Consider the following 12,143-nt stretch of genomic DNA (forward strand, 5'->3'; position numbering starts at 1 on the left):
ACAAGTGTAAAATATCCACGTTGTCACTTGATCAGAAACTTATGTTTGTGCAGCTTGAAGCTCAGAACATTCTCTGTCTCTCACTTTTCAAGCCAGGCTGCAGTCATCTCCTATTTCCATCAATTTAAAGTTTCTTTAGAAGAGTAAGTATGAATGCTTAAAGGAAACCTGTACTGTAAGAAATAGGGGGGCTGCCATTGCTAAATCTCTTCTGAGAAATGCTAGTTACCCTAAACAAGTACACAGCCAGCAAAGCTAGGATGAAGTTAGAACTCCCGCTTACTCCTTAAAGCTCGACTGAAGTCTTGTTTTTTATAGCGGTTATACAGTCAGGCTGTATAACAAGCAAATATAGCTTAAAAAGGTTGATAACCTTACATATACCCAGTTAAGTTGTACTTGTTTATCTGTAGCAATCTTTTCTCTACAGCTGTTTAAAAGAGCAGAATTTATACAGCTTCTCTTAGGTTTCAGAAAGCAAAGAGCAGGGAGATGAAGTTTCACTCTATAGATCTCAGTGAGAGCTGATCGTAGGGAAGGGGCACCCCCCTTCACACAGCACACAGGGACAGAGCTGAGGATGTCAGTCACAAGCTGTGTGCTGGAGCCCCCTCCCAAATCACCTTTTTTTTCCCTCCTTGGTGTCGGGAAAGTTTGTCATGATAGACTCCTGCTGATAGCAGAAGAATGAGGCAGCGGACAGAAATTACACTTAGTGCTCTGGATTGAGACAAGCACACACTATATTGCATGTCAGAGGTTTACAATCACTTAAAGTGTGTGTGATTGGAGCTATAAAAAGCTGCTTTGTGTGAGCAGTTTCCTGGAGAGCTGAACTGCTGCCCACATGCAGAGCTTAGCAGTCCAACATGATATGTTCTCTTACAGCCATGGATGCTCAACCTGTGGACCTCCAGCTACTGCAAAACTAGAAGCCCCATGAGGCATTGCAAGACTGACAGTTACAAGCATGACTCCCAAAGGCAGAGGCATGATTGGATGTGTATTTCTGCAATAATTGGAGGGCCACAGGTTGATCACTAATGTGACCTACACAGTGTTTCAGTCAAGAAGGCTAATGCCTAGTACACACAATCAGAATATTGAACAACAAAAAAAGCGTATTCGGGGCAATCGTCCGATAATCTAATCATTAGTACACAACTTTCAAGAGGCGATCATGCAAAAATATTCGAAGGGACAAGCACAAAAATGTTTTTTGTATGATAACAGAACATATGATTTTAATGTAATTTATCTAGTATTTGTACGAAAAAAACAGAGACCAAGCCCACGCATGCCTGAAAATGAGACTACATTCACCACTGGCTCCAAGGTAGAGGAGCTGTCCCATTAAATGCTTAAGCCATATTGAATGCTGAAGGGTCTTCCCGTGCTATTAGTGGAGTGGTGGGGATCTGGCGGCAGTCACATCCGTGTTATATAATACGCCTGTTATTGTCATGCATTAGTGAGTGCGTTACTTGCATTTATACATACAGTAATTGTCATAATGATAATGCGCTAGGCTGGTGTGCCCTCTTTTTGTTATTTTGTAGTGTTATCTGAAGGTATACCCACATTCCTAAGAGGGCAGCAAGGCAATGTCAGTGCTATACCTATAAGCCAGAGCAGCAGACGTTTTATCACACTTGGACCACCACATTCGAGCACAAAAGATTGCTTTATAATTGTCCTGCATAGTTTGCACCCTTCCTATGTTTAAAAAAAGCATGTTCTTAGTTTGGACAACAGAATAATATGCCTTTATGTTGTAGAGACCTTAGAGTAGGAGTGGTTTAACAAAAGACACTGGGCAGGTCTGACAACACTTAGTCCAAAAAATGATGTGTGTTATCAGCCCACCACAGGACTTAGGAAATAAGTACAGCAGGTATCTTTCTGCACTAGCAGGGTATTTAAAGGGATAAACTATGGACAAATGTGCACGTATTAGTTATGTGGTGCATTTTTTCTTGTTTGTGTAACACACCGCACTGCAAGAAGATTGCAGAGAGTTGTGTGACAGGAGGCTGCAGTGCTTCACTGCCACAAGAGATTATATGAGTAAAGACTTTCATGCTTGAGCACAGTTGCAACATATTATTAGTAGCTCATTCAGGGATTTTATTTATTGCCTGATGGTTTTTCTTTCCCAATTTCTAAATAAATGACACCTAAATAATTTCTTCCTGCTAAATTGAAAGTAGGTGTATAACGTTTTCTCCAGCTAGACATAAAGAAGAGCTGCCCCAAGCACTTTCTCTCTCTCTCTGTCTGATTTAATCCAGACAAATGTTTAAAGTATATGCAAGTAAACGTGCCTGGTTTTTGAAAGCCTTTCAAGTGCTGCTTTGATTCCCCCTTGAATAGTTGTCTGGTAATTGTACTTATACACTGTTTAAAATATAATAATGCAGCTCTTTTTCCTGAAGGTTATCTACTTAAATAAGGATAAATTCCAAGGAGAGAAGCAGAGTTTTACTGACGCATTTCTCCATCCTCTGTTGTTTGTGAGTGTTCTGATATTAGCTGTTTTGTTTTCCCTCAAAGGTCAGCATAAAATCAAATTTATTCCTGAAATGGTTGGCCCTATTTTGGAGATGACCTTGATCCCGGAGACAGAGCTACGTAAAGCCACTATCCCGATTTTCTTTGACATGATGCAGTGTGAATTCCATTCCACAAGGAGCTTTCAGATGGTAAGCTGGGTTGCCTAGTACATTAGAAATGAATGCAATTGAAAGCTGAACTTCAGGCAAATGGTTAAATACACCATTTTAATACATACGTGGGAGCTGTTGTACCTGTTTATTACTCTTTATCCCATCCTAGGAATTGTATAGTTCTGCCACGCAGCGAAGTTACCTCAGTGACCCAATTTTTTTTTTTTGCTGCAGTTAAGGTGGTTGTAAACCTTTACATATACTGAGTGGAGTGACTGGCCTCAGGTGATACACAGAGATGAAACAAATCCTCCTACATACCTGTTGTACCTGTTTATCTGCAGCACTTTCTCCTCTATATCCTTCTAAAGCACACATTTTACACAGCATTTCTGGGCTTCTAGAAGGCAGGGGGCGGGGGGTCTGATGTCACACGCTGTACAGCAGGGAGCGGAGTGTAATCTGAGACTTAAGCAGAGCTAATGATAACCAACCCCCCCCCCCCCACACACACACACACACACACACAGTCTTATTGAGAAACATGTACAGCTGAGACTGTCAGTCACCTGCTGTGTGCTGGAGGAAGGAGGGGCCATCCCCTGGGATCACTTGCATAGACTGTCAAGTGTCATTTTTGCTTTGTTCATTTTTAATCTCAGAGGTTTACAACCACTTAAAGCAACACAGCTAGGTCTCCTCTGAGTGAACAGTAAAGGAGAAGCTGCAGACTGGTGAAGTCACCTGTCTGCTTTTTCCTCCTGTCAGAACATACCAACAGATGGGAATATAAGGCACTTGATTGTCTCTTTGTACCGGCCCGTTCTTTTCAAATCAAAGTGCTTTTGTAGAGGGGATGCAACAAGCTGAGGTCATGTTGAGTTCATGTACTTATACTCAGGGCTGCTGTTAGAAATCAAGAGGCCCCCATACAGCCTACCTGACAGACCCCCCCCCTCGAGCAGAAGTGACTGTGGACATAGATTCATCAGACCCTTTCTTTGCAGCCTCAGTTGGAAGATGAATTAACTAGGAGCGCTCTGAAGCTTCTTGCTTATTCACCAACCAAAGCATAGTGAACACAGTTTACTATGCTTCAGTGATGAATTGACACAGGAGTGATTGGTACCGATCAATCACTGTGTTCATTCAGGAAAGGAAGGGGCCAATAAAATAAATATTTACTGGCCCCTTACCCCCACTCTCCATTCTGAAACATCCCTCTGTGTGCCCACAGCAGCTGCCAATGGGAGAGGAGGAGGACCAGCAGTGCTGCGGTTGGAAAGGGGCACACAGGGGGCCCGGACAGCAGATGGGAGGGGTGCATGTGCTAAAACCACTCCCTTGCAGGGCAGCCGGAGAGAGAAGCTGACCGCATTGCAGGGGAAGAAAGAAGAGGAATAGTGTCTGTAACAAGATAGTACAGCTAGCCCTCCTACTCAGCAGATGCCTGGGCCCCCCTTTTGAACTGATTGGGTAGGGGCCCAGTACAAGGAGGGCTAGCTGCACTGCCTTATCAGCGACCCTGCTTATACTAGCTGCATTTAAAATGCATTTAATGATTTTTAAAAATAGTAACTGTAATAACTGTTTTTAAATTGGAGTTCAGCTTTAAAAGAAAATCTGCAATTCATTTTAGGTTAAAGTAAAAACATACTTGAAGATGATGGGCTTTTAACATTTGACTGGCTTGTTGTGATGGTTTTTCCATTATCATATATTATACACCTATCCAATGGTTCTATGCATGGTTTGATAAGCATATTGATAATCTTGCATTAATAAGAAGAGGGTTGAATGAAATTGAGCATTGTTCAGCCCTAAAGAGGAGTGACGCCGGATGACAGAAAAGGTACTGTGAGTCTGCACGGACAAATGGTGAGGATTGCAATGAGATTTTAATGATTTCGTTTTGCAATTAGCTATTGATTTAAACATACATAAAACTATACGTTGGTTTTTAAGTTAATGTGAACCCAAACCTTGTAAAACAACCTGCTAACCCATTTAAAATAGAAATGCATAAATGTGTATATATATATATATATATACATATATACACACACACACACACACACACACACACACACACACACACACAATATCTCACAAAAGTGAGTACACCCCTCACATTTTTGTAAATATTTATTATATCTTTTCATGTGACAACACTGAAGAAATGACACTTTTCTACAATACAATGTAAAGTAGTGAGTGTACAGCTTGTATAACAGTCACATGACACCGAGAAGGGAAAATGGCTAATTGGGCCCAATTAGGACATTTTTACTTAGGGGTGTACTCACTTTTGTTGCCAGCGGTTTAGACATTATTGGCTGTGTGTTGTGTTATTTTAAGGGGACAGCAAATTTACACTGTTATACAAGCTGTACACTCACTACTCTTCATTGTAGCAAACTGTAATTTCTTCAGTTTTGTCACATGAAAAGATATAATAAAATATTTACAAAAATGTAAGGGGTGTACTCACTTGTGAGATAGTGTGTGTGTGTGTGTATATATATATATACAGTTATAAACGCAGCACTTTTATTTTGCCCCCATTTTTCATGAGCTGAACTCAAAGATCTAAGACTTTTTCTTTTATGTACACAAACTGCCTATTTCTCTCAAATATTGTCTAAATCTGTGTTAGTAAGCACTTCTCCTTTGCCAAAATAATCACTCCACCTCACAGGTGTGGCATATCAAGATCAATAGCATGATTATTGCACAGGTGTGCCTTAGGCTGGCCACAATAAAAGGCCACTCTAAAATGTGCAGTTTTATCACACAGCACACTGCCAGAGATGTCCCAAATTTTGAGGGAGCTTGCAATTGGCATGCTGACTGCAGGAATGTCCACCAGAGCTGTTGCCCGTGAATTTAATGTTCATTCCTCTACAATAAGCCATCTCGAAAGGCGTTTCAGATAAATTGGCAGTACATCCAGCTGGCCTCACAACCGCAGACCACTAGTAACCACACCACCCCAGGACTTTCACATCCAGCATCTTCACCTCCAAGATCGTCTGAGACCAGCCACCCAGACAGCTGCTGCAACAATCGGTTTGCATAACCAAATAATTTCTGCACAAACTGTCAGAAACTATTTCAGGGAAGCTCATCTGCATGCTCGTCGTCCTCATCGGGGTCTCGACCTGACTGCAGTTTGTCATCGTAAACCGACATTCAATGGTGTCTGGCACTTTGGAGAGGCATTTTCTTCACGGATGAATCCCGATTTTCACTGTACAGGGCAGATGGCAGACAGCGTGTATGGCGTCGTGTGGGTGAGCGGTTTGCTGATGTCAACATTGTGGATCGAGTGGCCCATGGTGGCTCTGGGGTCATGGTATGGGCAGGCATATGTTATAGACAATGAACACAGGTGCATTTTATTTATGGCATTTTGAATGCACAGAGATACCGTGGTGAGATCCTGATGCCCATTGTTGTGCCATTCATCCATGACCATCGCCTTATGTTGCAGCATTATAATGCATGGCCCCATGTTGCAAGGATCTGTACACAATTCCTGGAAGCTGAAAACATCCTAGTTCTTGCATGGCCAGCATACTCACCGGACATGTCCCCCATTGAACATGTTTGGGATGCTCTGGATCGGCATATACGACAGCGTGTTCCAAGTCCTGCCAATATCCAGAAACTTCGCACAGCCATTGAAGAGGAGTGGACCAACATTCCACAGGCCACAATCACCAACCTGATCAACTCTGTGCGAAGGAGATGTGTTGCACTGCATGAGTCAAATGGTGGTCGCATCAGATACTGACCGGTTTTCGGACCCTCCCAATTCAGTAAAACTGCACATTTCAGAGTGGCCTGTATTGTGGCCAGCCTAAGACACACCTATGCAATAATCATGCTGTCTAATCAGCATCTTGATATGCCACACCTGTGAGGTGAATGGATTATCTTGGCAAAGGAGAAGTGCTCACTAACACAGATTTAGACAGATTTGTGAACAATATTTGAGAGATATAGGCCTTTTGTGTACAAAGAAAAAGTCTTAGATCTTTGAGTTCAGCTCATGAAAGATGAGGGCAAAAACAAAAGTGTTGCGTTTATAATTTTGTTCCGTGTGTACATATATATATATATATATATATATATATATATATATATATACACACAGCTGCAAGAAAAAGTATGTGAACCCTTTGGAATGATATGGATTTATGCACAAATTGGTCATAAAATATGATCTGATCATCATCTAAGTCACAACAATAGATAATCACAGTCTGCTTAAACTAATAATAACACTCAAAGAATGAAATGTTGCTATGTTTTTATTGAACACACCATGTAAACATTCACAGTGCAGGTGGAAAAAGTATGTGAACCCCTAGACTAATGACATTTCCAAGAGCTAATTGGAGTGAGATGTCAGCCAACTGGAGTCCAATCAATGAGATGAGATTGGAGATGTTGGTTACAGCTGCCCTGCCCTTTAAAAAACACAAAAGTTCTGGGTTTGCTTTTCACAAGAAGCATTGCCTGATGTGAATGATGCCTCGCAAAAAAGAGCTCTCAGAAGACCTACGATTAAGAATTGTTGACTTGCATAAAGCTGGAAAGGGTTATAAAAGTATCTCCAAAAGCCTTGCTGTTCATCAGTCCTTGGTAAGACAAATTGTCTATAAATGGAGAAAGTTCAGCACTGCTGCTACTCTCCCTAGGAGTGGCCGTCCTGTAAAGATGACTGCAAGAGCACAGTGCAGACTGCTCAATGAGGTGAAGAAGAATCCTAGAGTGTCAGCTAAAGACTTACAAAAGTCACTGGCAAATGCTAACATCCCTGTTAGCGAATCTACAATACGTAAAACACTAAACAAGAATGGATTTCATGGGAGGATACCACAGAGGAAGCCACTGCTGTCCAAACAAAACATTGCTGCACATTTACAGTTTGCACAAGAGCACCTGGATGTTCCACAGCAGTACTGGTAAAATATTCTGTGGACAGATCAAACCAAAGTTAAGTTGTTTGGAAAAAACACACAACACTATGTGTGGCGAAAAAGAGGCACAGCACACCAACATCAAAACCTCATCCCAACTGTGAAGTATGGTGGTGGGGCATCATGGTTTGGGGCTGCTTTGCTGTGTCAGGGCCTGGACGGATTGCTATCCTCGAAGGAAAAATGAATTCCCAAGTTTTTCGAGACATTTTGCAGGAGAACTTAAAGAGGTTGTAAACTCAAATTTTTTTTTTCTTTTTTTCACCCTGCAAGAGAAAGACATAATGAGCTAGTATGCATCGCATACTAGCCCATTATGCAATACTTACCTTAGAGTGAGCCCCCGCCGTGCCGCTCATTCACCTCTATGACGGGCGACATGTCCACTCGCCCGTCTTCTGGGATCGCGGCGTCCGGCCATCTGATTGGCCGGAGCCGCGGTGACGTCACTCCCGCGCACGCGAGAGCCGACAGTCACGGCACGGGACTCTGAAGGAACGGCACGAGCGGCCATTCCTTCAGAGCGCATGCGCCAGTGACGTCACTGGCTGTATGTAAGGTAAATATCTCCTAAACGGTACATGTTTAGGAGATATTTACAGTACCTATAGGTAAGCCTTATCATAGGCTTACCTATAGGTACAAATTGTAGAGGAGGGTTTACTTCCTCTTTAAGGCCATCTGTCTACCAGCTGAAGCTCAACAGAAGATGGGTGTTGCAACAGGACAATGACCCAAAGCATAGAAGTAAATCAACAACAGAATGGCTTAAACAGAAGAAAATACGCCTTCTGAAGTGGCCCAGTTAGAGTCCTGACCTTAACCTGATTGAGATGCTGTGGCATGACCTCAAGAAACCAATTCACACCAGACATCCCAAGAATATTGCTGAACTGAAACGGTTCTGTAAAGAGGAATGGTCAAGAATTGCTCCTGACCGTTATGCACGTCTGATCTGCAACTACAGGAAACGTTTGGTTGAAGTTATTGCTGCCAAAGGAGGTTCAACCAGTTATGAACTCCAAGGGTTTCAAATTTGTGCAGAAATCCATATCATTCCAAAGGGTTCACATACTTTTTTTTTTGAAAAATTCTTTTTATTGTTTTATAACAAGAAAAAAATATAGACAGTGACAAACACCAGTCCCTAACATGGCGGGACGGCACAACAACCCTTCCCAACCCACCCCTCCCACCCTCCCAACCCTGGCAGCTTACCTATAGAACCGAGTAAAGCATAGGGGGCCGGGGGCGGCCGGGACAGCATAACCCGTCCAGACCGCCCCCCCCAGGCCCAGGGGTACAGGACCAAAAAAAAACATACATGACAACTGGATCAGAACACAAAGTTACAGGTCAGAAATAGCAGAGGTTTCCTGACTGAAAGAAAAGAACCAGTGAGAGTGCGGGCCCAAATAAACCATAAGATACAGACACTTCCCATTCACAATTAGCCCGCCGTCTCGGTGGATTCCACCCATGCCTTCCACACCTTTTCGAACTTCCGGAGACAACCACGGGACTCGTAAGTGGCCTTATACAAAGGCAAAACAGCGTTCACCAGCCCCTTCCAGAAGGGTATCGAAGGGGGTGACACTTTTTTCCAGTGTAGTAGGATGGCCTTCTTGGCATAAAACAGTAGTATAATCAACAGCGTCCTATGAGCCACCGAGGGGACCACCTCCTCCACCAGGCCCAGGAGACAGACGCTCTGGGTCAGCGGAACCGGAGTCATAAGCACCCTTCCAAGGCAGGAGACGACCTCCGACCAGTAGCGCTGAACCAGAGCACAGTCCCAAAATACATGTCGGGCATCCGCTGGGGCAGCCGAACATCGCCAACACTCAGCGGACACCGACGGAAAGATCTTGGCCAGGCGGGCAGGCGTATAATACACTCTGTGGAGAAATTTAAATTGGATGAACTTATCTCTAGCCGCCACCAGGTGTTTAAAGGGATCTGTCCACAGGTCATCCCAGTCGTCCCCCTGCAAGTCAGGAATATCCTCCGTCCAGCGCTGCTTGCAGCGCACAATCCCCGGAGGGGTGAGGCGGAACAGTTCCTTGTAGACAGTAGACAGTGTTTTACTAAGGTCAGGGTTAGTCAACATCAATTCCAGGTCCGACGGCACTGGCTCGATCCGGAGATCCGCAAACTGACTCTGGAAAGCGTGCCGCAGCTGTAAGAAACGGAAGAAATAAGTCGTGGGTAAGTCATGTCGGGAACGTAAGGTGTCAAAGGGGACCAGTGCACCCTCGGTGGTAACGTCCCCCAACGTCTTTATACCAACAGCAGCCCATACCCCAGGGTCCGGGAGGTGGTAAAAATGGGGAAGTCTGGGATTCATCCACAAGGGGGCAGAAGGTGAGAAACCAAGATAGCTAGGGCACGCCAGCTTCACCGTCTGGCCCCACGCCTTGATCGTAGCCTTCATGGAGTCGGTCAACGGCAGATCGGTGCTCACCCCTCGAAATAATGCCAGGCGTAAACTCTCATAGGACCCCAGGTGTGCAGCCTCCAGAACCGTAGCCGAATCCTCCGCATCCGCCCTCAACCAACGTCTCGCAAATACCATCTGCCCAGCTAGGTAATATTTATGCCAATCAGGAAGAGCAAGCCCACCACTGGCCTTGGGCTCCTGGAGGGCCCGCAGGCCTATCCTAGGGGGCCCAGGAGACCACAAAAAGGATCCTATGATGCCATCCAACTTGCGAAAAAAGGCTCGAGGGACCCAGGTAGGGGAGTGCCTCAAAAAATACAATACCACGGGAAGAAACTTCATCTTCAATAAGGCAATACGCCCAAGCAACGAGAGCGGGAGCCTCCTCCACACCTGTACCAGCTGTTGTAGCCTAGGCACAAGCGGGAGGAGATTCAGGGAGTAATAATCCCCCGGGCGCCGCGTGACTTTAACCCCCAGGTACGTGAAGGAGTCCACCCAACATAGGGGAGGATCAGCAGGGGAGACCGCCACCGGCGCCCCAGTAAGGGATAGGACGGAAGATTTCCCCCAATTCACCCGGAGCCCGGAGTAGGAGCCGAAAGTGTCCAGGATGCGTAAAACCGCCCGTAGGGAGGGACCCGAGTCCCTAAGGAAGAGCAGCATATCGTCAGCATACAGAGCCACGCATTCCCTAATGGATCCCACCTGAATGGCATCAAAGGCATTGGAGGTCCTGAGAGCGGTGGCCACCGGTTCAATCGTGAGGGCAAACAAAAAGGGAGAGAGGGGGCAACCCTGCCGGGTACCCCGCCCCACCCCAAAGTACTCAGATTTGGCCAGACCCAGCCGAATGGCCGTACGAGGAGAGGAGTATAGTAGTTTAACCCACAGCCGGAACGTAGGGCCGAAGCCCATCAGCTCCAGCACTTTATGCATGTACGACCAGTCGACCGAGTCAAAAGCCTTTTCAATATCGATAGAGACCACAATCCGCTGCGGATAGTCAGCAGCGGGTAGCTGAAGATGGGTAAAGAGGCGTCTGATATTGGTATCCACTGACTTCCCTGGCATAAAACCCGTCCGGTCCGGGTCAACCAATGTATGGATGACCCCCGCCAGTCGGGACGCCAGGATTTTGGAAAGGACCTTCAGATCTGCATTTAGAAGGGCTATAGGCCTGTAGGAGGAGCACTCCACGGGGTCCTTACCTGGTTTCAGCAACAACACCATGGTGGCATCGAGCATGGAAGGGGGAAGAGCTTTCTCCTCCAAACAATATTGAAATAGACTACTAAGGCGTGGAGCCAGCTGCTCAGCAAATGATTTATAAAAATCTGCGGGGAACCCATCCGGACCCGGGGCCTTATGCGGAGGAAATGCGGCAATAGCCTTTTCCACCTCCAAAGGGGTAATAGGGGCGTCCAGAAGGGCGCTGTCGTCAGCAGTCAGTGTGGGGAGGTCGAGACCTTGAAGGAGCAATTCCATGGCAGTTTGGTCGTAGTCAGTGGCAGGGGTATACAAGGTCTCAAAGTACCTCCTGAACTCAGCCAGTATGTCCGCGGGGTCCGTCAAGAGGTCACCCCCCGAGCTCCTGAGAAGCGGAACATTAATCGGGGCCTTTTGATCCGCCACCAGCCTCGCCAAAAGCTTGCCGTTCTTGTCCCCCTGCGCAAACACCGAAGCCCGCACATGTGAGGCCTCGGTGTGGGCGAGGTCAGAGAAGTGGAGAGAGAGAGCGCGCCGCGCCTCCATTAAAGAAATGTAAGTGGAATCAGAGGCCGACTCCGCATGTTCTCTCGCCCGCTCTCTCTCCTCCTCCTGTAGGGACACAATCGTACTGTTATGATCCTTCCTAGCAGACTTAATACCAGCTATACATTCACCCCTGGCCACCGCCTTAAATGCCTCCCACACCATCCCAGGTTCCGCAGAACCCCCGTTGCTCTCCCAATATGTCTGAATAACCTTCTCCAGCCGGGAGGTAATCTGCTCATTTTGGAGCCATCCAGAGGACAGCCTCCAGCCCCGCTCTCTAGCCTCCACCTG

The 12,143-nt window shown here is 45.8% G+C and overlaps 1 protein-coding gene across 1 annotated transcript in view; it reads left to right on the forward strand.

The window, feature by feature from the left end:
* The window catches only part of DOCK1 (dedicator of cytokinesis 1), a 696,032-nt gene that overhangs the window by 500,992 nt on the left and 182,897 nt on the right, over positions 1-12,143 (forward strand). The window contains exon 33 of the mRNA XM_082266717.1: positions 2,554-2,702. Within this exon, the coding sequence (XP_082122843.1) occupies positions 2,554-2,702 (149 nt within the window). The remainder of the gene's footprint in view (positions 1-2,553; positions 2,703-12,143) is intronic.

The sequence above is a fragment of the Pelophylax lessonae genome (assembly GCF_965119305.1).
Source record: "Pelophylax lessonae genome assembly, chromosome: 9".
Lineage (NCBI taxonomy): Eukaryota > Metazoa > Chordata > Amphibia > Anura > Ranidae > Pelophylax > Pelophylax lessonae.